The 27,665-nt window shown below is 44.1% G+C and overlaps 1 protein-coding gene across 1 annotated transcript; it reads right to left on the bottom strand.

The window, feature by feature from the left end:
• Positions 1 to 1,195: 1,195 nt before the first annotated feature.
• Positions 1,196 to 27,665, bottom strand: LOC106612520 (protein yippee-like 2). Its single transcript, XM_045724469.1, has 5 exons — positions 27,454 to 27,665; positions 15,570 to 15,807; positions 10,045 to 10,088; positions 9,671 to 9,779; positions 1,196 to 3,213 (listed from the first exon to the last, which is right to left on the bottom strand). Exons 2-5 carry the CDS (start codon positions 15,684 to 15,686, stop codon positions 3,124 to 3,126), a joined length of 360 nt encoding a protein of 119 aa, XP_045580425.1. The 5' UTR covers positions 15,687 to 15,807; positions 27,454 to 27,665; the 3' UTR covers positions 1,196 to 3,123.

Raw genomic sequence — 27,665 nt, 5'->3', positions numbered from 1 at the left:
GCATTGAAGGTCCCCAAGAACACAGTGGGCTCCATCATTCTTAAATGAAAGAAGTTTGGAATCACCAAATTTCGAGCTGGCCGCCCGGCCAAACTGAGCAATCGGGGGAGAAAGGCCTTGGTCAGGGAGGTGACCAAGAACCCGATGGTCACACTGACAGAGTTCCTCTGTGGAGATGGGAGAACCTTCCAGAAGGACAACCATCTCTGCAGCACTCCACCAATTAGGCCTTTATGGTAGAGTGGCCAGACGGAAGCCACTCCTCAGTAAAAGGCACATGACAGCCTGCTTGGAGCACCTAAATGATTCTCAGACAATGAGAAACAAAATTCTCCAAAGATTGAACTCTTTGGCCTGAATGCCAAGCGTCACATCTGGAGGAAACCTGGCACCATCCCTACAGTGAAGCATGGTGGTGGCAGCATCATTCTGTTGGGATGTTTTTCAGCGGCTGGGACTGGAAGACTTGTCAGGATCGAGGGAAAGATGAATGGAGCAAAGTACAGAGAGATCCTTGATGAAAACCTGCTCCAGAGCGCTCAGGACCTCAGACTGGGGTGAAGGTTCACCTTCTAACAGGACAATGACCCTAAGCATACAGCCAAGACAACGCAGGAGTGGCTTCGGGACAAGTCTCTGAATGTCCTTGAGTAGCCCAGCCAGACTTGAACCCAGTCGAACATCTCTGGAGAGACCTGAAAATAGCCGTGCAGCGACACTCCCCATCCAACCTGACAGAGGATCTGCAGAGAAGAATGGGAGAAACTCCACAAATACAGATGTGCCAAGCTTGTAGCGTCATACCCAAGAAGACTCGATGTTGTAATCACTGCCTAAGGTGCTTCAACAAAGTACTGAGTAAAGGGTCTGAATACTTATGTAAATGTGATATCAGTTTATTTTTAATAAATTAGCAAAAATGTAAAAAAATAATTTTTGCTTTGTCATTACGGGGTAGTGTGTGTAGATTAATGAGGAAAAAAATAACAATTTAATCCATATTAGCATATGAATACAAGATGTAGGCTATTGCAAATGGCTATATATATAGATCTCGTCTGTCTTCAACCTACGTCACTATCATATTCTACGTCACTATCATATTCTGTTCTATACAAAAGAACATTGACCCTGATAATTGCTACATTATGGTGATGTATATCCAAGACCAACATAGCACGCAGAACACATCCAATACAGGTACCAAGGTGATGCTTTAATTGACCAAGTTCCAATGATATTGTCACTCCTATCTCCTCCTTTACAAAAGACACTAAAATTGAAACATTTTCAAAGAGTAAAAAAGTAGTAAATATTGTTCAACCGACGAGGGATATACCAGAGAGAAAGCATGGCAAGAATCCAAATAATATTCATAATCATGACGATCATAGATAAGAGACATTACATATTACTATTTACATTTAGTAACACAGAGATTGACATAAATTATAATATATGTATATATTAAGATCTGTCATTTACAAAAATCATAATGCATTATATCACAGAGAAAGGCTATCCATAACCTTGGCTTTCAACAACAATTCTCAACCCCATGTTTTGCAACACTTTGACCCAAGCAAAAAAAATTTATCTTGTGTTTGGTCAATTTATTGTAGATGGGTGTGTTCTTTGGTTGTGCTAGGGACTTCTACAGCCTCTGATTGGAAGTCTGGACTGCCAGTCAGTTGCTGTGGATACCAGGGAGATTGGTTTGATTAGTTGTTACTTAGTTGGCTTCTGTTTAGAAAAATCCACAGGTCTACTGTACGGCTTTGCTGTTCAGTGTTTTAAGTGAGGGCCAGGTAGTAAGTTAGAGTGTGTGTAACAATCTATGAACTGCTATGATCATCCCAGACTGAAAGAAAGCTTCAGAACGTCAAGCTTTCAGAACTTCATAAGAGCATCTCCTAAAGGCCTCCACATCCCAACTGCTTTCAGTTACCATACCAGGCCAAAACACTAGAACCAAATCTCCAAGCCTGTTCAAATCAGAGTTTCGAAAGTAAAATATGTTTAATTCCATAGTTCAAATTTTATCCAAAGTGGTGATGGTAGATGTAGCAGAACTTACATCAGACACAGCACATGAAGTATCCAAACATCACAAGACATGATTTCAGGCATCTACGGATGATGAAGAAAGCCAAAGCACTGACTGCTCAGATTCTTCTCAGGGTTTAGATGTATCCTTGAATCCTTTCACACTCCCTATCATCCTGACTCTCACAACAAAAACTGCTGCCGGTGAGACCTGGAGTGGATCACACAGCTGTGCAACCAGCTGTACCTACAACCCCACAACCAGGGTGGACTAGAATCCAGAATCAGGACCTGCCCTCTCCCTGACCCGCCTCCCCTCAACCCTTCCCCTGCCCAACCCCCAAAGTCCTCAGTGCCAAACCTTAACACCAGGCCTCATCACTGTCCCAGCTGGCACGGCCTTGGGTGGATCAGATCAGCTGGATTTGGGGATAATCATCTTAGGCCATCTCATTCACATACAGACGAGAGCTCCCATCAGCTGTTTAACCCAAGGCTTCTGACCCTGCCAGGGCCTGGTCTCTCCTCACACTGCAGGTCAGCCAGCCCTAACATAGATAGTAACACAACAACACTGGCTTTGGCCTGGCTCTCTATCTAAAGAGCTACACATCAGGCTGGGATGTTGGTCTGGGACATGCATGGCTGTTTGTTTGTTTGTTTGTTTGTTTGTGTGTGTGTGTGTGTGTGTGTGTGTGTGTGTGTGTGTGTGTGTGTGTGTGTGTGTGTGTGTGTGTGTGTGTGTGTGTGTGTGTGTGTGTGTGTGTGTTTGTATGCACGTGTGTGTGTGTTTGCTTGCCATTGCGTGTGTGTCTGGTGGTGTCCATCCATCCCCAATGACATCCTCCTCCAGTCCAGACACACACAGAGCCCAGAGGGGCAGGTCAGGCTGTTACTACAGCCTCACACACACACTCCCCTACTACCTCCACCCTGGAGGCTGCTGGTGTGTCATCAGGAGGGGAGGACAGAGGTCCATGGTAAATCAAAGTCGCACACTCAGCCACACACTCGCCTCCTTCCCTCCCATCCACCCCCATTCAACCCCAAACCGAGTCCCGGATGACGCTTCGTCTTTCAGTCCCAGCCGTTGTCCTTGATCATGTGGGCCAGCTCGATGATGAACTTCCCCTCCTTGTACTTCTGACTGCTCTCAAAGGCATGCTCCTGTAGGGTGTCAGGGTGTTGGAAGAGACGGAGAGAGGAGAAAGAGGGAGGGAGGGGAAAAAGAGGGAACGGGGAGAGGGAAAGGGGAGAGGGAAAGGGGAGAAAGAAGGGGAGAGTGGAGAAGGGAAAGGGGAGAGAGAAAGAGGGAAAGGGAAGAGAGAAGTAGGGAAAAGAGAGAGAGGGAAAGGGGAGAGAATCAAATCAAATTTTATTGGTCACATACACATGGTTAGCAGATATTAATGCGAGTGTAGCGAAATGCTTGTGCTTCTAGTTCCTACAGCGCACCAATATCTAACAAGTAATCTAACAATAACTAACAACTACCTAATACACACCAATCTAAAGGGGTGAATGAGAATATATGGATGAGCGATGGCCGAGCGGCATAGACAAGGTGCAATAGATGGTATAACTGTAGAAGGAGGGAAAGGGGAGAGAGGAGGAGGGGAAGGGGGAGTGATAGAGGGAAAGGGGATAGAGAGGGGAAGGGGAGAGAGGGGGAGAGATAGAGGAAGGGGAGAGAGAAGGAGGAAGGGGAGAGAGAAGATTAGGCTTTTCCAGGATGAGATTCACACTCATTGCCATTGAAAACACTGTACTCTGATTTCAACTCTGAACCCCGTTATATAATGGAGCATTGCAGAGTGCTGTAGACTACTGCAGATTACAAATGTAGTCAAATGTGTTTTTACTGTACATCTCAATATCCTGTTTAGTCTTTCCTATTCAAGCAGAGAGAGGAGTTATCAGGTTACACGGTCTGGAAGTCTACTGGGTCAAGCGTCTGTGGATCTTGGACGGCGGTGTAGAAACAGAGATATTAATGGCCTCGTCCCACTATCGTTATATCTGGGCAGACGTGTGAGGTATGTGTGAGTCATAACGACCCCCCCCCACACACACACACACACACACACACACACACACAGGTCTGACGGGGGAAGTGGCAGTGACAACCGGGCATAAAGCCATGCTGATAAACGGGACAGCTGGTATGTGGAGCGGCTGTGTGTTCCACATTGACCTGCTGCTAGAAATACCACCTTTACTAAGTACTGAACATGGAGGCACAATTATATTTCAGTGCAAATATAAAGCTGTCCACATCTATATCATAGATATACAGTACCAGTCAAAAGTTTGGACACACCTACTCATTCAAGGGTTTTTCTTTATTTTTACTATTTTCTACATTGTACAATAATAGCGAAAACATCAAAACTGTGAAATAACACATATGGAATCATATAGTTACCAAAAAATATCAAAATATATTTTATATTTGAGATTCTTCAAAGTAGCCACCCTTTGCCTTGATGACAGCTTTATTCAACCGATCATTGCCCGCACCTGCCCGCCCATCCAGTATCACTACTCTGGACGGCTCTGACTTAGAATACGTGGATAACTACAAATATAGTGAGGGAAAAAACTATTTGATCCCCTGCTGATTTTGTACGTTTGCCCACTGACAAAGAAATGATCAGTCTATAATTTTAATGGTAGGTTTATTTGAACAGTGAGAGACAGAATAACAACAAAAAAATGTTATAAAATGATTGCATTGCATTGCATTTTAATGAGGGAAATAAGTATTTGACCCCTCTGCAAAACATGACTTAGTACTTGGTGGCAAAACCCTTTTTGGCAATCACAGAGGTCAGACGTTTCTTGTAGTTGGCCACCAGGTTTGCACACATCTCAGGAGGGATTTTGTCCTACTTCTCTTTGCAGATCTTCTCCAAGTCATTAAGGTTTCGAGGCTGACGTTTGGCAACTCAAACCTTCAGCTCCCTCCACAGATTTTCTATTGGATTAAGGTCTGGAGACTGGCTAGGCCACTCCAGGACCTTAATGTGCTTCTTCTTGAGCCACTCCTTTGTTGCCTTGGCCGTGTGTTTTGGGTCATTGTCATGCTGGAATACCCATCCACAACCCATTTTCAATGCCCTGGCTGAGGGAAGGAGGTTCTCACCCAAGATTTGACGGTACATGGCCCCGTCCATCGTCCCTTTGATGCGGTGAAGTTGTCCTGTCCCCTTAGCAGAAAAACACCTCCAAAGCATAATGTTTCCACCTCCATGTTTGACGGTGGGGATGGTGTTCTTGGGGTCATAGGCAGCATTCCTCCTCCTCCAAACACGGCGAGTTGAGTTGATGCCAAAGAGCTCCATTTTGGTCTCATCTGACCACAACACTTTCACCCAGTTGTCCTCTGAATCATTCAGATGTTCATTGGCAAACTTCAGACGGGCATCTATATGTACTTTCTTGAGCAGGGAGAACTTGCGGGCGCTGCAGGATTTCAGTCCCTCACGGCGTAGTGTGTTACCAATTGTTTTCTTGGTGACTATGGTCCCAGCTGCCTTGAGATCATTTACAAGATCCTCCCAGGCCGAGGGAGATTGACAGTTCTTTTGTGTTTCTTCCATTTGCGAATAATCGCACCAACTGTTGTCACCTTCTCACCAAGCTGCTTGGCGATGGTCTTGTAGCCCATTCCAGCCTTGTGTAGGTCTACAATCTTGTCCCTGACATCCTTGGAGAGCTCTTTGGTCTTGGCCATGGTGGAGAGTTTGGAATCTGATTGATTGATTGCTTCTGTGGACAGGTGTCTTTTATACAGGTAACAAACTGAGATTAGGAGCACTGCCTTTAAGAGTGTGCTCCTAATCTCAGCTCGTTACCTGTATAAAAGACACCTGGGAGCCAGAAATCTATCTGATTGAGAGGGGGTCAAATACTTATTTCCCTCATTAAAATGCAAATCAATTTATAACATTTTTGGTTTTTGTTGTTGTTATTCTGTCTCTCACTGTTTAGATATAGACTACATTATACAGGATATAGGCCAGATTATATATATATATATATATATATATATATAGGCTACATTATACTGTATATAGGCTACATTATATATAGGCTATATTATACAGTATCTAGGCTACATTATATATAGGCTACATTATACATAGGCTACATTATACTGTATATAGGCTACATTATATATAGGCTATATTATACAGTATCTAGGCTACATTATACTGTATATAGGCTACATTATATATAGGCCACATTATATATAGGCTACATTATAAACTCAGCAAAAAAGGAAACGTCCCTTTTTCAAGACCCTGTCTTTCAAAGATAATTTGTTCGTAATAATCCAAATAACTTCACAGATCTTCATTGTAAAGGGTTTAAAACACTGTTTCCCATGCTTGTTACATTATACTGTATATAGGCTACATTATATATAGGCTACATTATAAACAATTAATGAACATGCACCTGTGGAACAGTCGTTAAGACACTAACAGCTTACAGAGGGTAGTCAATTAAGGTCACAGTTATGAAAACTTAGGACACTAAAGAGGCCTTTCTACTGCCTGAAAAACACCAAAAGAAAGATGCCCAGGGTCCCTGCTCATCTGCGTGAATGTGCCTTAGGCATGCTGCAAGGAGGCATGCGGACCACAAATGTGGCCAGGGCAATAAATTGCAATGTCCGTGCTGTGAGACGCCTAAGACAGCGCTACAGAGAGACAGGACGGACAACTGATCGTCCTCGCAGTGGCAGACCACATGTAACAACACCCGCACAGGATCAGTACATCCGAACATCACACCTGCAGGACAGGTACAGGATGGCAACAACAACTGCCCGAGTTACACCAGGAACGCACAATCCCTCCATCAGTGCTCCGACTGTCTGCAATAGGCTGCGAGAGGCTGGACTGAGGGCTTGTAGTCCTGTTGTAAGGCAGGTCCTCACCGGCAACAACGTCAAACCCACCGTCTCTGGACCAGACAGGACTGGCAAAAAGTGCTCTTCACTGACGAGTCATGGTTTAATCACACCAGGTGTAATGGTCGGATTTGCGTTTATCGTCGAAGGAATGATCGTTACACCGAGGCCTATACTCTGGAGCGGGATCGATTTGGAGGTGGAGGGTCCGTCATGGTCTGTGGCAGTGTGTCACAGCATCATCGGACTGAGCTTGTTGTCATTGCAGGCAATCTCAACGCTGTGCGTTACAGGGAAGACATCCTCCTCCCTCATCTGGTATCCTTCCTGCAGGCTCATCCTGACATGACCCTCCAGCATGACAATGCCACCAGCCATATTGCTCGTTCTGTGTGTGATTTCCTGCAAGACAGGAATGTAAGTGTTCTGCCAAGGCCAGCGAACAGCCCGGATCTCAATTCCATTGAGCACGTCTGGGACCTGTCGGATCGGAGGGTGAGGGCTTGGGCCATTCCCCTCAGAAATGTCCGGGAACTTGCTGGTGCCTTGGTGGAAGAGTGGGGTAACATCTCACAGCAAGAACGGGCAAATCTGATGCAGTCCATGAGGAGGAGATGCACTGCAGTACTTATAGGCTACATTATATATAGGCTACATTACATATAGGCTACACTATAATGTATATAGGCTACATTATATATATAGGCTACATTATACAGTATATAGGCTACATTATATCAGCTACATTATACAGTATATGGGCTACATTATACTGTATATAGGCTACATTATATATAGGCTACATTATACTGTATATAGGCTACATTATACTGTATATAGGCTACATTATATATAGGCTACATTATACTGTATATAGGCTACATTATATATAGGCTACATTATACAGTATATAGGCTACATTATAGGCTACATTATACTGTATATAGGCTACATTATATATAGGCTACATTATACTGTATATAGGCTACATTATATATAGGCTACATTATACTGTATATAGGCTACATTATATATAGGCTACATTATACTGTATATAGGCTACATTATATATTGGCTACATTATACAGTATATAGGCTACATTATATATAGGCTACACTATACAGGCTACATTATAAATAGGCTACATTAAACTGTATATAGGCCACATTATACAGTATATAGGCTACATTATACAGTATATAGGCTACATTATATATATAGGCTACATTATACAGTATATAGGCTACATTATATATAGGCTACATTATACAGTATATAGGCTACATTATACAGTATATAGGCTACATTATATATAGGCTACATTATACTGTATATAGGCTACATTATATATTGGCTACATTATACAGTATATAGGCTACATTATATATAGGCTACACTATACAGGCTACATTATAAATAGGCTACATTAAACTGTATATAGGCCACATTATACAGTATATAGGCTACATTATACAGTATATAGGCTACATTATATATATATATATATAGGCTACATTATACAGTATATAGGCTACATTGTACAGTATATAGGCTACATTATATATAGGCTACATTATACAGTATATAGGCCATTCCCCCCAGAAATGTCCGGGAAAATGGCAGGTGCCTTGGTGGAAGAGTGGGATAACACCTCACAGCAAGAACTGGCAAATCTGATGCAGTCCATGAGGAGGAGCTGCATTGCAGTACTTAATGCAGCTGGTGGCCACACCAGATACTCACTGTTACTTTTTATTTTAACCCCCCCTTTGTTCAGGGACACATTATTCCATTTCTGTTAGTTACATGTCTGTGGAACTTGTTCAGTTTATGTCTCAGTTGTTGAGTCTTATGTTCATACAAATATTTACACAAATATTTTGTTAAGTTTGCTGAAAATAAACGCCGTTGACAGTGAGGGGATGCTTTTTTTGTTGCTGAGTTTATATAGGCTATATTATATAGAGGCTATATTATACAGTATATAGGCTACATTATATATATAGGCTATATTATACAGTATATAGGCTACATTATATATAGGCTAAATTATACTATATAAAGGCTACATTATACAGTATATAGGCTACATTATTTATAGGGCCTACCTATTCTGTATACATAAAAAAGTATATTTCTTTATGGATTCTAACCCTTTGTCTATTTTGTGATTGGATAAGCAGTTGTTCTTGTTGCTGGTCAAACTGGTCTTGAATCACTACAGTTATCTCAGTGTGGACAGCCCAGCTCTGGTCCATCATGAATGGCTACCATCTCTGAACTAGGAGAAGGGGGTCAAGATTGGTTGGTTGAGTACTTAGAAAATGTATAGGCCTACATCATGTGAAATATGCCCCTTGGATCAAGATTGGGACTGCAAGGAATCCCTATGAGTCAGCCTATGTACTGTAATGTTACACTGATATTAGTAATGATTAGTCCAAAATAGTCTCAGGGTCCAAAATGAAAACCAGAACTCATCCATGTCAATAAGATAACATAAAGAGTGAAGTAGGGCCTGCACACTCAATTGTTCCAAAACCTTTATTAGTTCACAGTGTTTCAATCCTACAATGATCTAATAAGGTAATAAAGGTATTACTAATGAAGGTAATAATGCGCCAATGCCTATCCGCTCTAACTCTAGATACAGTATCTGCCATTGTTCTACCCCTCCGACATATGCACACTCTTACACTCACATATTTCCAACCCAGAGTTGTCTTGCAGTTCTCACAGTAGATATCTGCCACAGCATGGAGCCCCGTGAGCAACACTCTCTCTTCCGCCGGCCCACACCCCACGTTTACCCTGAGAGAGAGAGAGAGAGAGAGAGAGAGAGAGAGCTCATAAGCTGTTCGATTCGTAAAGGTTGCCTGTCTATACTGAGTCATAACACGCCCACTCACACACTAGATAATATTACCCAGAAGACACTTCATACTGCGCTAGATAGGGACCATGTTCATACAGTAGGAATGAGCATCTTCATTTCATACTTATTGTGATTGTGCTCGCGGGCTGAGGACTGGATCATGGCTGTACTGTAACTACATGTAGACACAGTGATACTCACACTGAGTTGAACAGATAAGCTCTGCCTTGGCTCCCCTGGAAAGACTGCAGGAAGAGAAGATAAGTAGGTTATAAAGGAGGAGTATCCTCAGCGTTCAGCATTAAAGCCACAATCTGGAGTTTTTGTTTCAGCCTCGCTGTCCCGTTGTATAAATGATTGGAGACAGGAGCAGTAATATGTAATAGGGGGTTTTAATACTCCACGCCATGAAAAGGCACGGGGACAAAGCCCAAAACAAACCCCTATACAAAAACACAGGGATGTGACCCAAACAAAAGAGTCAGGTTAAGCCTCTAATAAATACACGGGACGAGACCCGTAATAACGAGTACACAATACATGCAGCACGAAAGCCGAAACAACAAAGCACAGATATTCACAAGACATACGGACATGGGAACAATAACCGACAAGACAATGGTGAACAGAGGGCACATATACAGTTGAAGTCGGAAGTTTACATACACCTTAGCCAAATACATTTAAACTCAGTTTTTCACAATTCCTGACATTTAATCCTAGTAAAAATCCCTGTCTTAGGTCAGTTAGGATCACCACTTTGTTTTAGTGAAATGTCAGAATAATAGTAGAGAGAATTATTTATTTATTTCATCACATTCCCAGTGGGTCAGAAGTTTACATACACTCAATTAGTATTTGGTAGCATTGCCTTTAAATTGTTTAACTTGGGTCAAACGTGTCGGGTAGCCTTCCACAAGCTTCCCACAATAATTTGGGTGAATTTTGGCCCATTCCTCCTGACAGAGCTGGTGTAACTGAGTCAGGTTTGTAGGCCTCCTTGCTCGCACACGCTTTTTCAGTTCTGCCCACAAATGTTCTATAGGATTGAGGTCAGGGCCTTGTGATGGCCACTCCAATACCTTGACTTTATTGTCCTTAAGCCATTTTGCCAAAACTTTGGAAGTATGCTTAGGGTCATTTGTCACGATCTTGGAAATGAGCGGACCAAGGCGCAATGTGAATTGAGTTCCACATCTTTAATTACAAAGTGAAACTAGAAACAAAATAACAAAACTTACAAAGACCGTGACGACGTAGTGCTCAAACACACTAACACAAACAATATCCCACAAAACACAGGTGGGAAAAAGGCTACCTAAATATGATCCCCAGTTAGAGGCAACGATTACCAGCTGCCTCTAATTGGGAACCACACAAAACACCAACATAGACATACACCCCCCTAGTCACGCTCTGACCTGAACACCATAGAGAACCAAGGGTCATGGCGTGACAGTACCCCCTCGCCCCAAAGGTGCGGACTCCGGCCGCAAAACCTGAAAACAAATGGGGAGGGTAGGGGGGTGCCTCGTGTCGGTGGCGGCTCCGGTGCGGGTCGTAGCCCCCACCCAGACCCCGGATCCGGCCATGGCGCTGGGCTGAACGCCGTGCCTGGACTGGGCACCGGCGCAGAGGAAGGCTCCTGCCATGGAGCAGGACTGGACGCCGTGCTTGGACTGGGCACCGGCACAGAGGAAGGCTCCTGCCATGGAGCAGGACTGGACGCCGTGCTTGGACTGGGCACCGGCACAGAGGAAGGCTCCTGCCATGGAGCAGGACTGGACGCCGTGCCTGGACTGGGCACCTGCGCAGAAGAAGGCTCCTGCCATGGAGCGGGACTGGATACCGTGCCTGGACTGGGCATCGGTGCAGAGGAAGGCTCCGGCCTTGGAGCAGGACTGGACGCCTTGCCTGGAAGCTCCTGACCGTTGACTGTCGCAGGCGGTTCCGCACCGTTGACCGTCACTGGAGGTTCCGGACCGCCGGAAGCTCTGGACTGTGAATGCGCACTGGATGCCTAGTGCGTGGAGCCGGTACAGGTGGCACCGGACTGGTGACACGCACTTCAGGGCGAGTGCGGGGAGCAGGCACAGGACATACCGGACTGGGGAGGCGCACTGGGGGCTTGATGTGTGGAACCGATACAGGTGGCACCGGACTGGTGACACGCACTTCAGGGCGTGTGCGGGGAGGAGGCACAGGACGTACCGGCCTGGGGAGGCGCACTGGAGTCCAGATGTGTGGAGCCGGCACAGGTTTCACCAGACTGCTAACCGGATCTTCTGGTCGAATGTTGAGCAGAACACACTTGCACAACATCTCTCTCATCTCTCCCTCTCCCAACTTCTCCATTGCCAACCTGACAGTCTCTGGCTCTTTAGGGCGAATGCAGGGAAACGGCACAGGACATACCGGGCTGGGGAGGCGCACTGGAGATCTGGTGCGTGGAGCCGGCACCGGACTGATGACCCGATCTTCAGCCCGCCTGCACTGCAGCCTAATCTTCGCCAACATCATTCTCCGATATCCCTCTTCACACTGCTCCATCGCCTCCCTGACGGTCTCTGGCTCTTCCATCTGCTCAGCCACCAGCTCCATGTGCCCCCCCCAAAAGAAAATCTTGGGGTTTCTGTGGCCGGTCCCCGGCGTCATTGCTGTCCTTCCATGCTCCTTTGAGACTCCCGCCAAGGAAGGGTCTCGTATCCTCCCATGACTTCCTCCCATGTCCAAAACTCCTTTACCTTGTGCACATGCTGGTTGATCCTCTTTTGGTGGGATATTCTGTCACGGTTGTCATAAGAACGGGACCAAGGCGCAGCGTGTGTAGAGTTCCACATCTTTATTCCAAAGTGAAACTATGCAAAACAAAATATATCAATAAACGAACAACGAAACGTGACTATGTGGTGCACAAACACAAAACAATATCCCACAAACACAGGTGGGAAAAATAGCTACTTAAATATGATCCCCAATTAGAGGCAACAATTACCAGCTGCCTCTAATTGGGAACCAAACCAAAACACCAACATAGAAATTTTAAACTAGAACACCCCCTCGTCACGCCCTACTACACCATAGAGAAACAAGGGCTCTCTATGGTCAGGGGTGTGACATCATTGTCCATTTAGGATACCCATTTGCGACCAAGCTTTAACTTCCTGACTGATGTCTTGAGATGTTGCTTCAATATATCCACATAATTTCCCTCCCCATGATGCCATCTATTTTGTGAAGTGCACCAGTCCCTCCTGCAGCAAAGCACCCCCACATCATGATGCTACCACCCCTGTGCTTCACGGTTGGGATGGTGTTCTTCATCTTGCAAGCCTCCCCCTTTTTTCTCCAAACATAACGATGGTCATTATGGCCAAACAGTTCTATTTTTGTTTCATCAGACCAGAGGACATTTCTCCAAAAAGTATGATCTTTGTCCCCATGTGCAGTTGCAAACCGTAGTCTGGCTTTTTTATGGTGGTTTAGGAGCAGTGGCTTCTTCCTTGCGGAGCGGCCTTTCAGGTTATGTCAATATGGGAATTGTTTTACTGTGGATATAGATACTTTTGTACCCGTTTCCTCCAGCTACTTCACAAAGTCCTTTGCTGTTATTCTGGGATTGATTTGCACTTTTCGCACCAAAGTACGTTCATCTCTAGGAAACAGAACGCGTCTCCTTCCTGAGCGGTATGACGGCTGCGTGGTCCCATGGTGTTTATACTTGTGTACTATTGTTTGTACAGATGAACGTGGTACCTTCAGGCGTTTGGAAATTGCTCCCAAGGATGAACCAGACTTGTGGAGGTCTACAATGTTTTTTCTGAAGTCTTGGCTGATTTCTTTTGATTTTCCCATTATGTCAAGAAAAGAGGCACCCAGTTTGAAGGTAGGCCTTGAAATACATCCACAGGTACACCTCCAATTTACTCAAATGATGTCAATTAGCCTATCAGAAGCTTCTAAAGCCATGGCATCATTTTCTGGAATTTTCCAAGCTGTTTAAAGTCACAGTCAAGTTAGTGTATGTAAACTTCTGACCCACTGGAATTGTGATACAGTGAATTATAAGTGAAATAATCTGTCTGTAAACAATTGTTGAAAAATTACTTGTGTCATGCACAAAGTAGATGTCCTAACCGACTTGCCAAAACTATAGTTTGTTAACAAGAAATTTGTGGAGTGGTTGAAAAACAAGTTTTAATGACTCCAACCTAAGTGTATGTAAACTTCCGACTTCAACTGTATACATTTACTAATCAAGGGAATTGGAACCAGGTGTGCGTAATGAAACAGTTCATTGACGCCTAGAGGCCGGTGGTGTAGACCTCTGGAATTGGTGCACGGAATGAGCAGCAGTACCGAGGGAATCCGTAACACCCGCCACTTCATTGACATGATCATTGAACAGCAGGAAATATCCCAGATTTTGCCTTTAAAGTAAGACTGACTGACTGACTGACTGACTGACAGACAGACACATGCTTTTTGTACAGGTGAGGGTTTACTTTACAAAGTGTAGCACATGGAAAAAGTAATATTCTAACACACAAACACATACACACACAAGCTGTAGAAGTAAGATGGCTGTGAAATGAGCGACCCAGAGGTGCAGTAGGCTCGTTTCCAGTCTGAAAGGGCAGCGTCAGCTCTAATACTAGGTCCAAGTGTGAAGGAGTCTGCTAGCAGAGCTTTAAGACATCTGCAGAAAGCACTCAATACCTTTACAGTTATTACTGTGCGATGCATTGAAATTCGAATTAATCTGTAAAAACTACAGTATTTATACAGAGTATCCTTTATTTAACCAGGGAAGTCACGTTAAGATGGACCTCTTTCAAGTAAGCCCTGGAGCCCAACAGTAGCATGTTCTCTCATGCTCTCTCTTGAGAATGACTTGCATATTAGGGCAGTGTTTCCCTTACATACCGGATTCAATTTATCACCAATCCCTTGATTAGTAGATTCAGGGTCAAATTAATTTGGCACAAAACAGAAGTAAACGGACTGAAACTCTTATTTTCTGCATGCCCTAATGAACACCACCCAGTTGTGTTAGTGCTGGGCTTTAAAGAGTGACTGCCTTTATAAAGCAACAAATCCCTTTGAAAACGGATATGAGTCAGAAACAGTTATTCTAGTGTAAAAATGTACTACAAAGTGTAAATTGGATAAGTCTTGTCTAAAATTTAGTTTGGAACATTCGTGAGTCACAACGGGTAAATGACGAGGTCCATTTGCCCACTAACATTGGGTGAACAGCTGCGGTGATTTCTCTCAATCCAATAGCATAGACAGTGAGACAGACCTGCCCAGCAGCTCCGACTGTTTACATAAGACAACACGTCAATCATGTTTTTACTTGAGAAATACTGCACCAAACACCTTAGTTAGATCTAAAATTGCGTGACTAAAATATCCTCGGCAAAAATGTCAAAACGTATTACATTTTTCTTGAGTTATCTTAGATTGATTCTGGGGATTTTGAGGAAAGTAAAATAGGCTGGGAACAAACATCATTAACCAAATGCGGAATCGGTCAGGAAACACACATCCAAGAGTGAAATCAAGTTTTTCTAATGAGCAACAGAAAAACATACGTGCCAATCGCCATGTTCAGTGGCTCTTTAAAGGAAATGTGGAATAGATCGAGGGAAACACTATTAGAGTAAGCAGTGTCATTAGGGGATGGACGGTTGTGGTCGGTATGTTAAACAGTCAGTATTCACCTTGGAGATGAGCTCGTCGTGGTTGGCCAGGTGCGCTCTGCAGTGGATGCAGCTGTAGGTTCGGTGGCAGCTGGGCAGGTAGGCCTGGAAGGTCTTGGAGCGCGTCATCCTGACCATCGGGTGGGGCGGGGTGGGGGGGCGGTGCAGGAAAGGGCTGCCGGCCCAGCTAGGCTCGCAGGGGAAGCACCGCAATACACAGGTGAGGGCCGTGGTGGGGGGCGGGGCGGGAGGCACACACCTGGTGAAGCGGAGCACAGGAGAAACACACTCTGATGAAGGTGATCTGTTGTCGAAACCTCGTTGTTGTTTTTGACCTAATCCCTGTGTAGGTTGTTGGCAACACAGCAAACAGATCTGGGTCCTGGATAAACCGTGTGTGGATATGAAGACATTTTAACTTGAGTGCCTTGGATTTGTTTATATATGAGCTCCCACAGGGATAACTTTATATTGCTGCATAATACATATCATTGTCTGTAAAATACGAAAATCTGTTTGCCTCCATATGTTCTCTGCATATGAAATACAGTAGGCAAATTACTTTGCAGTGGAGCATGACAGAACATGAATGTGTGTGTAGCCTGAATGTGTGTAACATGAATGTGTGTGATGACAAATGTCAACAAGCATAGACTGTGATCTCATGATCCTTGTATTATACTGAGAGACAGTAGTTTTACAATTATTTCACTTTAGACTGTTAACACAAAGAGGCTTGTAGGGGAAAGGCTGTGTGCTATAAGCCTTTAACACATGCCCTTGTTTTCTCTGTAGGCTTCTGCCTCTGAGCCAACAGTGTGGGACCAGGGCATAAAGAGACCACTCAGAGGTCTTGCGTGCACACTAACACACACACACACACACACACACACACACACACACACACACACACACACACACACACACACACACACACACTTTAACACCAAAGTCTTTCCTTTCTCTCTGTCATTTTAGGACAAAAATCTGAGGATAAGGCTAAAGCACAGTTTAGCACAGATCCAAGTAATCTCCACAATCTCCATAGACTCCAATTAGGAACAGGTTGTTACGCTAAACCAGGCTTGTGGTCAATTCCATTTCAATTCAGTCAATTAAGGAAGTAAACTATAAATTCCAATTCCACATTTACCTAATTGAAACGCATTAAGGAATATTGGAATGGGAACTTCCTGAATTGACCCCAACCCTGCAGTAAACCCTGGGTGTAATGAGGTTCATCTAGTCAAGCAGCCTTAGAGACATTTACATCTGTCAACTAGCAGGTTCAAGGCCTGCCTTGACATTATCTTGAAATATGGAGCTAAATGCAGCTCCAATATATTTAGTTACAGTTTACATCAAAGCAATGATGTTCTCTATGAATCCAATATGTTCTGTCGCTAATGGACGACGAGTCAACCCCACTCTGTAACGGGTCGTTTGATTACCTAGGTTTATTTCTGTTTCATGGGGATATCGCTCACGCACACACATAGAAACACACACAACAGCAGTGTTGATATAGTATGTTGATATGGGGAAATAAAGTATTGTGAAAGAGAAACCTTATGTCACTGCCTTTTGACTCACTTTCCCACTTCCCATCCAAAGGATCCATTCCCAAGCTTTTCCAATGCAAGTCAGTGACTTGAGAGATTAAATGAGAGCTGAGTATCAAAATCACATTAGCCTTCCAAATCACCTCCATTAGTAATGATTTTCCATCCTCGACTCAGATATGGAAAATTATTTGTCCAGGTCTCTCAATTACATTTGACATTTTAGTCATTTAGCAGACGCGACTATCCAGAGCGACTTACAGTAGTGAATGCATACATTTCCTAAAAAAAAATCCTCCGTACTGGCCCCCCGTGGGAATCGAACCCACAACCCTGGTGTTGCAAACGCCATGTTCTACCAACTGAGCCACCCGGGTTCTCAAACTCGCACACTTTGTGAGATGCAGAGTAGGTGATCGGATAATCTCCGAATGTGTGGTTCCCACCGTGAAGCATGGAGGAGGAGGTGTGATGGTGCTTTGCTGGTGACACTGTCAGTGATTTATTTTGAATTCAAGGCACACTTAACCAGTATGGCTACTACAGCATTCTGCAGTGATACGCCATCCCATCTGGTTTGCGCTTAGTGGGACTATCATTTGTTTTTCAACAGGACAATGACCCAACACACCTCCAGGCTGTGTAAGGGCTATTTGACCAAGAAGGAGAGTGATGGTGCTGCATCAGATGACCTGGCCTCCACAATCACCCGACCTCAACCCAATTGAAATGGTTTGGGTTGAGTTGGACTACAGAGTGAAGGAAAAGCAGCCAACTAGTGCTCAGCATATGGAAACACCTTTGGGAACACCTTTAAGACTGTTGGAAAACCATTCCAGGTGAAGCTGGATGAGAGAATGCCAAAAGTGTGCAAAGCTGTCATCAAGGCAAAGGGTGGCTACGTTGATGAATATCAAATATCAAATATATTTTGTTTGTTTAACCATTTTTGGTTACTACGTGATTCCATATGTGTTATTTCATACTTTTGAGGTCTTCACTATTATTCTACAATGTAGAAAATAGTAAAAATAAAGAAAAACCCTTGCATGAGTAGGTGTCCAAACTTTTGACTGGTACTGTATTGATTGATTGTATTGATTCTTGAAGAATATAACTTATAAATGCCTCATGAGTTCAAATGTCACACTCCATGAGAACCCAAAATATACAATTGTTTTCTCCAATGTTTGTAAACATTGTAAATGTAAACAAACACTGCATAGCCTCATACCATGGTTCAAACAATAATGTTGATACCATAGATGGTCAGTCCTTGCATCCATAGCTCTGTCTATTTATTAAGTGGTTACATTTCTCTAGGCCCATCCCTCAGCGTTTTACCAAAACAGAGGCAGGACAGCTGTTTGTTATTGTTTTATCTGTGGATTTGCCCTTTAAACAGCTGCATATTATCAAGATATCAAAGTGTCACCAATAAAAAGGTAAACAATAGGCCTACAGCAAATGCAGCATATGGCATTAATTTTTCACATGTAAATAGCACTTTTCAGTAGTGCTCAAAGCACGCCATTCCATGAGCTCTGCATTTATTTTTCAACTTGAATCAATGAGCCCAATCAGTCCTCCATGACATCAAAATCATAAACAACAGAGTAGGGCTGGCTAATAAGTCCTTCGTTTTGGGGTTATGCTCTGGTAAAACAATTTGACTCATCTATACTTCCATATTTCCAAGTCCTATTCTTGAAGATCAAGGGGTATAACATTTATTGGAATGACTGGAATTCTGATAGACTTTGGTTTTTAATGTAAAGATATAATTTAAATCATATTATTATATCTAGTAGAAAGTGATGGGTTAGAAGAAGCCTACATAACCAACCCATAAAGTAAAATGTAACATCCATATGGCCAACTATGTAAACTTTAACATTGATTTATCCTGCAATAGATTTTGTTAAATTGGTAACATACATTTTTGTCTTCTTCTATTGCCTCTTAAGGGGAAAGTAATCTAAAAGTAACTGAATGTAATCAGATTACGTTACTGAGTTTGGGGAATCCAAAAGTTACGTTACTAATTACAATTTTGGACAAGTAACTAGTAACTAACGGATTACATTTAGAAAGTAACCTACCCAACCCTGGCTGTGGGGATGTTTTTCAGCAGCAGGGACTGGGAGACTAGTCAGGATCGAGGGAAAGATGAACCGAGCAAAGTACAGAGAGATCCTTGATGAAAACCTGCTCCGGAGCCCTCAGGACCTCAGACTGGGGTGAAGGTTTACCTTCCAACAGGACAACGACTCTAAGCACACAGGCAAGACAACGCTGAAGTGGCTTCAGGACAAGTCTCAGAATGTACTTGAGTAGCCCAGCCAGAGCCCGGACTTGAACATCTCTGGAGAGACCTGAAAATAGCTGTGCAGCAACGCTCCCCATCAAACCTGACAGAGCTTGAGAGGATCTGCAGAGAAAAATGTTAGAAGCTCCCCAAATACAGGTGTACCAAGCTTGTAGTGTCATACCCAAGAAGACTCGAGGCTGTAATCACTGCCAAAGGTGCTTTAGCAAAGTACTGAGTAAAGGGTAAATGTGATATTTCAATTTTTTTTCATTTTCAAACATTTCTAAAAACCTGTTTTAGCTTTGGCATTATGGGGTATTGTGTGTAGATTGATGAGGGGGAAAAAAACGATTTAATCAATTTTAGAATAAGGCTGTAACATAACAAAATGTGGAAAATGTCAAGGGGTCTGAATACTTTACGAATGCACTGTATATTCACTTGTATCTAACATTTTATTATTTAACTCAACATGTGTTGCACCTGTTGTTAATTAGGTGAGAGGATGACCGACACATTGAACAATCCTTCACTCATTTTCAAACACCAGATCATCTTTTGATGTGCCCATCTAGAAAAGGATCTCTTTCAAGACCCAGCATTTGTTTGTAGACTAAATGCAGCCACTACAACAACACAGCACAACAAGTCGGCCTACCCTGCTTTGCACCAAAGCCTCTTTGTTTCATATCACAGAAGACAATCTAAGACAGTTAAGAATAAGCCCAAAGACTAACCAAGACACAAATTCTCTCCCTGGCAAATAATTCTCCAAATATAACAGGGATAGGATCTGCCAAAGCTGTCTGAGCTTGCAAAAACTGCCGGCGTGTTTTTCTGACACATCATCATCATCTTTTCCTGTTTCTGTCTGCCTCACTGCTTTGCCCCTGAAGGCTGATGTGCTGAGCTGACTGGTATTGGTATAGTCTGGGTGCCACACTACATGCCACATCACTTACCAGCCAAAGGTCCTCCCTGGTATCACAACAACAACCTTGCTTATGTAACCGGAGAGGAGCTGCTGCTGCGGTCGAACAGTCAGAGGGACAATGATAGCGATAGCAGCCAGGGGACTGAGAGAGAGAGACGGACTGGGGAGCGTGCGTCCTTGTGTTTGGGGCCCTACTGTAGCTGTCCTTCAGAGCACATAGCTCCACAGCTCCAATGGGAGGCTTTATGTAGTTTCCTCTCTCTTTCTCTTGTTGTGTTTCAGGGGCAACAGACATCACAGTGATGCGTTACATCACTGACTGCAACAGACCGAATCTCAAATCCTCTTATCTGATCTTGAGGGTGGACAGTGATTGGGGTTTTCCCTTATTTGATCTGTATGAGCCTTCGAAGGGCGGACATACAGTACCAGTCAAAAGTTTGGACACGCCTACTCATTCAAGGGTTTTCTTTATTTGACTATTTTCTACAATGTAGAATAATAGTGAAGACATCAAACTATGAAATAACACATGGAATCAGTAACCAAAAAAAGTGTTAAACAAATCAAAATATATTTTATATTTGAGATTCTTCAAAGTAACCACCCTTTCTTTGCCTTGATGACAGCTTTGCACACTCTTGGCATTCTCTCAACCAGCTTCATGAGGAATGCTTTTCCAACAGTCTTGAAGGAGTTCCCACATATGCTGAGCACTTGTTGGCTGCTTTCCCTTCACTCTGCGGTTCAACTCATCCCAAACCATCTCAATTGAGTTGAGGTCGGGTGATTGTGGAGGCCAGGTCATCTGATGCAGCACCATCACTCTCCTTCTTGGTCAAATAGCCCTTACACAGCCTGGAGGTGTTTTTTGGGTCATTGTCCCGTTGAAAAACAAATGACAGTCCCACTAAGCGCAAACCAAATGGGATGGCGTATCACTGCAGAATGCTGTGGTAGCCATGCTGGTTAAGTGTGCCTTGAATTCTAAATAAATCAGACAGTGTCACCAGCAAAGCACCCCCACACCATCACACCTCCTCCTCCATGCTTCACGATGGGAACCACACATGCGGAGATCATCCATTCACATACTCTGCGTCTGACAAAGACATGGTGGTTGGAACCAAAATTCTCAAATTTGGACTCATTTAGTCATTTAGCAGACGCTCTTATCCAGAGCGACTTACAGTAGTGAATGCATACATTTCATTTCATGCCTTTTTTTGTTGTTGTACTGGCCCCCCGTGGGAATCGAACCCACAACCCTGGCGTTGCACACACCATGCTGGCGTTGCAAACACCATGCTCTACCAACTGAGCCACAGGGACCAAAGATGTCCACCGGTCTAATGTCCATCGCTCGTGTTTCTTGGCACAAGCAAGTCTCTTCTTCTTATGGGTGTCCTTTAGTAATGGTTTCTTTGCAGCAAATCGACCCCATGAAGGCCTGATTCACGCAGTCTCCTCTGAACAGTTGATGTTGAGATGCGTCTGTTACTTGAACTCTGTGAAGCATTTATTTGGGCTGCAATCTGAGGTGCAGTTGACTCTAATAAATGTATCCTCTGCAGCAGAGGGGTCTTCCTTTCCTGTGGCGGTCCTCGTAAGAGCCAGTTTCATCATAGCACTTGATGGTTTTTGCAAATGCACTTGAAGAAACTTTTGAAGTTCTTGACATTTTCCAGATTGACTGACCTTCATGTCTTAAAGTATTGACGGCCTGTCGTTTCTCTTTGCTTATTTGCAATCCAACATGGCGTAGCAGTCAGACGTCTTTGTCTTGTCTTGTCTTGTCCCGTGTATATATATATATATATCTTCTTTTTTCTTCGTATATATTTCATATATATTTTTTATATTTTTAACCTCAACTTCAACATACTCTCCTGCAACCCGCCTCACCCAATGTGGCATGGATCTGCTATTTTTTATACTTTAGAACCGGAACCCCCAACAGAAGCTAGCCAACTAACTAGCTACTAGCTAGTAGTCAGTTAGCCACTGCTAGCGGTCATCAGCTAGCCTCAGCCCAGTCAACTCCTGCCAGTCTGCACAGCGCGATTCAACCCAGAGCATATCGGACTGCTTTTTCTCTACCACATCTCCACATCTCTGGATTCCTACCGCAGACTCTGAACCTTTTCACCTGGATCATCGCAGCTAGCTAGCTGCTATTCAAGTGGCTACTCCTGGCTAACGACTCTGTCGTTAGCAAGCACCAGTTTGCCTGGAGCTAGCCTCGTGCTAGGCCTATCTCCCGGCTAGCTGAAGAGGTCCATCAGCCACTTGTTGGGCTACAATACCTATTTTGCCAATTGGCCTGGACCCTTTTACTGCCGACACGGAGCCCCGACGATCCATCACGACTGGTCTACCGACGTAATCCGCCCGAGGGGGTTTCAACAGGCTCCTCCGTCGCAACGTCCCCTGAAGGCCCATCTGCTAGCCTGCTATCCGCGGCCCACTGGCTGTCTAGAGCATATCGGACTGCTTCTTCTCTACCACATCTCCGGATTCCTAACGCAAGCGCTGAACCTTTACACCGAATCATCGCAGCTAGATATCTGCTATCTGAGTGGCTACTCCTGGCTAACATCTCTGTCCCGAAGCAAGCACCAGTTAGCCTCGAGCTAGCCCCGAGCTAGGCCCACCTCCCGGATAGCTGAAGAGGTCCATCAGCCAATTTCTTTGGCTACAATACCTATTTTGCCAATTGGCCTGGACCCTTTTACTGACAACACGAAGCCCCGCCGATCCATCACGACTGGTCTGCCGAAAAAAACCGTCTGAGGTGGTTCCAATAGACTCTTTCGTCGCGACGTCCCCCTAAGGCCCTTCAGCCCGCTAGCTGAATCGCCGTGTCTCCAGCTCGCCTAGCTACTCACTGGAGCCTATGATCACTCGGCTACGCATGCCTCTCCCTAATGTAAATATGCCTTGTCCATTGCTGTTTTGGTTAGTTATTATTGTCTTATTTCACTGTAGAGCCTCCAGCCCTGCTCAATATGCCTTAGCTAGCCTTTTTCTTCCCCCTCCCACACATTCGGTGACCTCACCTGGTTTAAATGGTGTCTCTAGGGACAAAACCTCTCTCATCGTCACTCAATGCCTAGGTTTACCTCCACTGTATTCACATCCTACCATACCCTTGTCTGTACATTATGCATTGAATCTATTCTTCCGCGACCAGAAACCTGCTCCTTTTACTCTCTGTTCCGAACGCACTAGACGACCAGTTCTTATAGCCTTGAGCCGTACCCTTATCCTACTCCTCCTATGTTCCTCTGGTGATGTAGAGGTTAACCCAGGCCCTGCAGCACCTAGCTCCACTCCCATTCCCCAGGCGCTCTCATTTGTTGACTTCTGTAACCGTAAAAGCCTTGGTTTCATGCATGTTAACATCAGAAGCCTCCTCCCTAAGTTTGTTTTATTCACTGCTTTAGCACACTGCCAACCCAGATGTCCTAGCCATGTCTGAATCCTGGCTTAGGAAGGCCACCAAAAATCCTGAAATTTCCATCCCTATAACTTTAACTTTTTCCGACAAGGTAGAACTGCCAAAGGGGGCGGGGTTGCAATCTACTGCAGAGATAGCCTGCAGAGTTCTGTCATACTATCCAGGTCTGTGCCCAAACAATTCAAGCTTCTACTTCTAAAGATCCACCTTTCCAAAAACAAGTCTCTCACCGTTGCCACTTGTTATAGACCACCTTCAGCCCCCAACTGTGCCCTGGACACCATAACTGAATTGATTGCCCCCCATCTATCTTCAGAGCTCGTACTGTTGGGTGACCTAAACTGCTTAAATGCTTAACACCCCGGCCGTCCTACAATCTAATATTGAGGGCATCTATCTCACAGAAATTATCAAGGAACCTACCAGGTACAACCCTAAATCCGTAACCATGGGCACCCTCTTAGATATCATCCTGACCAACTTGCCCTCTAAATACACCTCTGCTGTCTTCAACCAGGATCTCAGCGATCATTACCTGTGTGCGTAATGGGTCACAGGCCTTTCTAACCGACCTGGCCCGGGTATCCTGGAAGGATATTGACCTCATCCTGTCAGTAGAGGATGCCTGGTTGCTCTTTAAAAGTGCTTTCCTCTCCATCTTAAATAAGCCTGCCCCATTAAAAAAAATGTAGAACTAAGAACAGATATAGCCCTTGGTTCACCCCAGACTTGACTGCCTTTGACCAGCACAGAAACATCCTGTGGCGTTCTGCATTAGCATCGAATAGCCCCCGTGATATGCAACTTTTCAGGGAAGTCAGGAACCAATATACTCAGTCAGTTAGGAAAGCTAAGGCTAGCTTTTTCAAACAGAAATGTGCATCCTGTAGCACTAATTCCAAAAAGTTTTGGGACACTGTAAAGTCCATGGAGAATAAGAGCACCTACTCCCAGCTGCCCACTGCACTGAGGATAGGAAACATTGTCACCACCGATAAATCTCCAATAATTGATCATTTCAATAAGCATTTATCTACGGCTGGCCATACTTTCCACCCGACTACCCCTACCCCGGCCAACATCTCAGCACCCCAGTAGCAACTTTCCCAAGCCCCGCTTCACTCAAATCTAAAAAATCTGGATACCTACTAATCAGCTGGGCTAGACAATCTGGACCCTCTCTTTCTAAAATTATTCACCAAAATTGTTGCAACCCCTATTACTAGCCTGTTCAACCTCTCTTTCGTATCGTCTGAGATCCCCAAAGATTAGAGAGCTGCCGCGGTCATCCCCCCTCTTCAAAGGGGGAGACACTCTAGACCCAAACTGTTATAGACCTATATCCATCCTGCTCTGCCTTTCTAAAATCTTCGAAAGTCAAGTTAACAAACAAATCAACGACCATTTTGAATCCCACCGTACCTTCTCCACTATGCAATCTGGTTTCCGAGCTGGTCATGGGTGCACCTCAGCCACGCTCAAGATCCTAAACGATATCATAACCGCCATCAATAAAAGACAGTACTGTGCAGCCGTCTTCATCGACCTGGCCAAGGCTTTCGACTCTTTCAATCACCGCACTCTTATTGGCAGACTCAATAGCCTTGGCTTCTCAAATGACTGCCTTGCCTGGTTCACCAACTACTTCTCAGATAGAGTTCAGTGTGTCAAATCGGAGGGCCTGTTGTCCGGACCTCTAGCAGTCTCTATGGGGGTGCCACAGGGTTCAATTCTCAGGCCGACTCTTTTCTCTGTATATATCAATGACGTCGCTGTTGCTGCTGGTGATTCTCTGATCCACCTCTATGCAGACAACACCATTCTGTATACATCTGGCCCTTCTTTGGACACTGTGCTAACAAACCTCCAAACGAGCTTCAATGCCATACAACACTCCTTCCCAGGGCTCCAACTGCTTTTAAATGCAAGTAAAACTAAGTGCATGCTCTTCAACCGATTGCTGCCACTCCCGCCCGACTAGCATCACTACTCTGGACGGTTCTGACTTAGAATATGTGGTGTCTGGTTAGACTGTAAACTCTCCTTCCAGACTCACCATTAAGCATTTCCAATCCAAAATTAAATCTAGAATCATCTTCCTATTTCGCAACAAAGCATGCTTCACTCATGCTGCCAAACATACCCTCGTAAAACTGACTATCCTACTGATCCTTGACTTCGGCGATGTCATTTACAAAATAGCCTCCAACACTCTACTCCTCAAATTGCATGTAGTATGTCACAGTGCCATCTGTTTCGTCACTAAAGCAACCTGTACGCGCTCGTTGACTGGCCCTCACTACATATTCGTCGCCAAACCCAGGGTCATCTATAAGTCTATGCTAGGTAATGCCCTGCCTTATCTCAGCTCACTGGTCATCATAGCAACACCCACTCGTAGCACGTGCTCCAGCAGGTATATTTCACTGGTCATCCCCAAAGCCAACACTTCCTTTGGCCACCTTTCCTTCCAGTTCTCTGCTGCCAATGACTGGAACGAATTGCAAAAAAATCACTGAAGCTGGAGTCTTATATCTCCCTCTCTAACTTTAAGCATAAGCTGTCAGAGCAGCTTACCGATCACTGTACCTGTACACAGACAATCTGTAAATAGCACCCCCCCATATTATTACTGGGGTGCAAAAGAGAAAGAGTATCTCTACTTGCACATCATCATCTGCACATCCATCACTCCAGTGTTAATGCAAAATTGAAATTATCTCGCCTCTATGGTCTATTTATTGCCTACCTCCCTCTTCTACATTTGCACGCACTGTACATATATTTTTTTCTATTGTGTTATTGACTATACCTTTGTTTATGTGTAACTCTGTGTTGTTTGTTTTTGTCGCACTGCTTTGATTTATCTTGGCCAGGTCGCATTTGTAAATGAGAACTTGTTCTCAACTGGCCTACCTGGTTAAATAAAGGTGAAATAAAAAATAAAACATTTGAGCTGTTCTTGCCATAATATGGACTTGGTCTTTTACCAAATAGGGCTATCTTCTGTATACCAACCCTACCTTGTCAACACATAACTGATTGGCTCAAGCGCATTAAGAAGGAAAGAAATTCCACAAATTAACTTTTAACAAGGCACACCTGTTAAGGGAAATGCATTCCAGGTGACTAACTCATGAAGCTGGTTGAGAGAATGCCAAGAGTGTGCAAAGCTGTCATCAAGGCAAAGGTTGGCTACTTTGAAGAATCTCAAATATATTTTGATTTGTACAACATTTTTTTGTTTTGCTCGGAATTTGCGCTACTCCACTGTATATGATGATATTGATATTGTCAGCAGGCTGGATTACGTTAATGCGCTCGATTCTCCCATACGGTATTCCTGCCTGCGACTGCTGGTGGTGCAGTATCAGGCCACGCGTAACGTGTAATAATAATAACAACCAGCTCCACTGCAGACCTTGTCATCCCATCCATGCTCGCAACATAAACAACCAGCTTGCAACATTCTGAACCGCATTGGGAAATTCAATTATAAAAGCCTATTCAACCATAATGGTCAAACATTTCATTATGCAACTGAAATTTAATTTAAGAATTATTATGACAGCAAACCATTCCCCATTATAACACAAATGTGTGTGTATATATATATACACGTTATGGCACTGATTTACCTTTGAATAGAAGAAAAATATATGTTGATCACTTAAAAAGTCGCACCTCCTCGTAGCAATGCCAAACCTAAAACCTTCTTCGCATTCCTTTCGAGGTAAATTTCCTCTTGCCTGGCAAGTCGTGCAGACGCAATGCTTTCAAGCGCGCGGTGCCCAGACCGAGTTTGACGTAATTGCACAGAACCACACTGTACTTCGTCTGGAGACAAATT

This window comes from Salmo salar, chromosome ssa09 (genome assembly GCF_905237065.1).
Source record: "Salmo salar chromosome ssa09, Ssal_v3.1, whole genome shotgun sequence".
In the NCBI taxonomy this organism is placed as follows: Eukaryota; Metazoa; Chordata; class Actinopteri; order Salmoniformes; family Salmonidae; genus Salmo; species Salmo salar.
The sequence above is the reverse complement of the archived record's forward strand: the minus strand, read 5'-3'. Positions and strand labels throughout refer to the sequence as shown.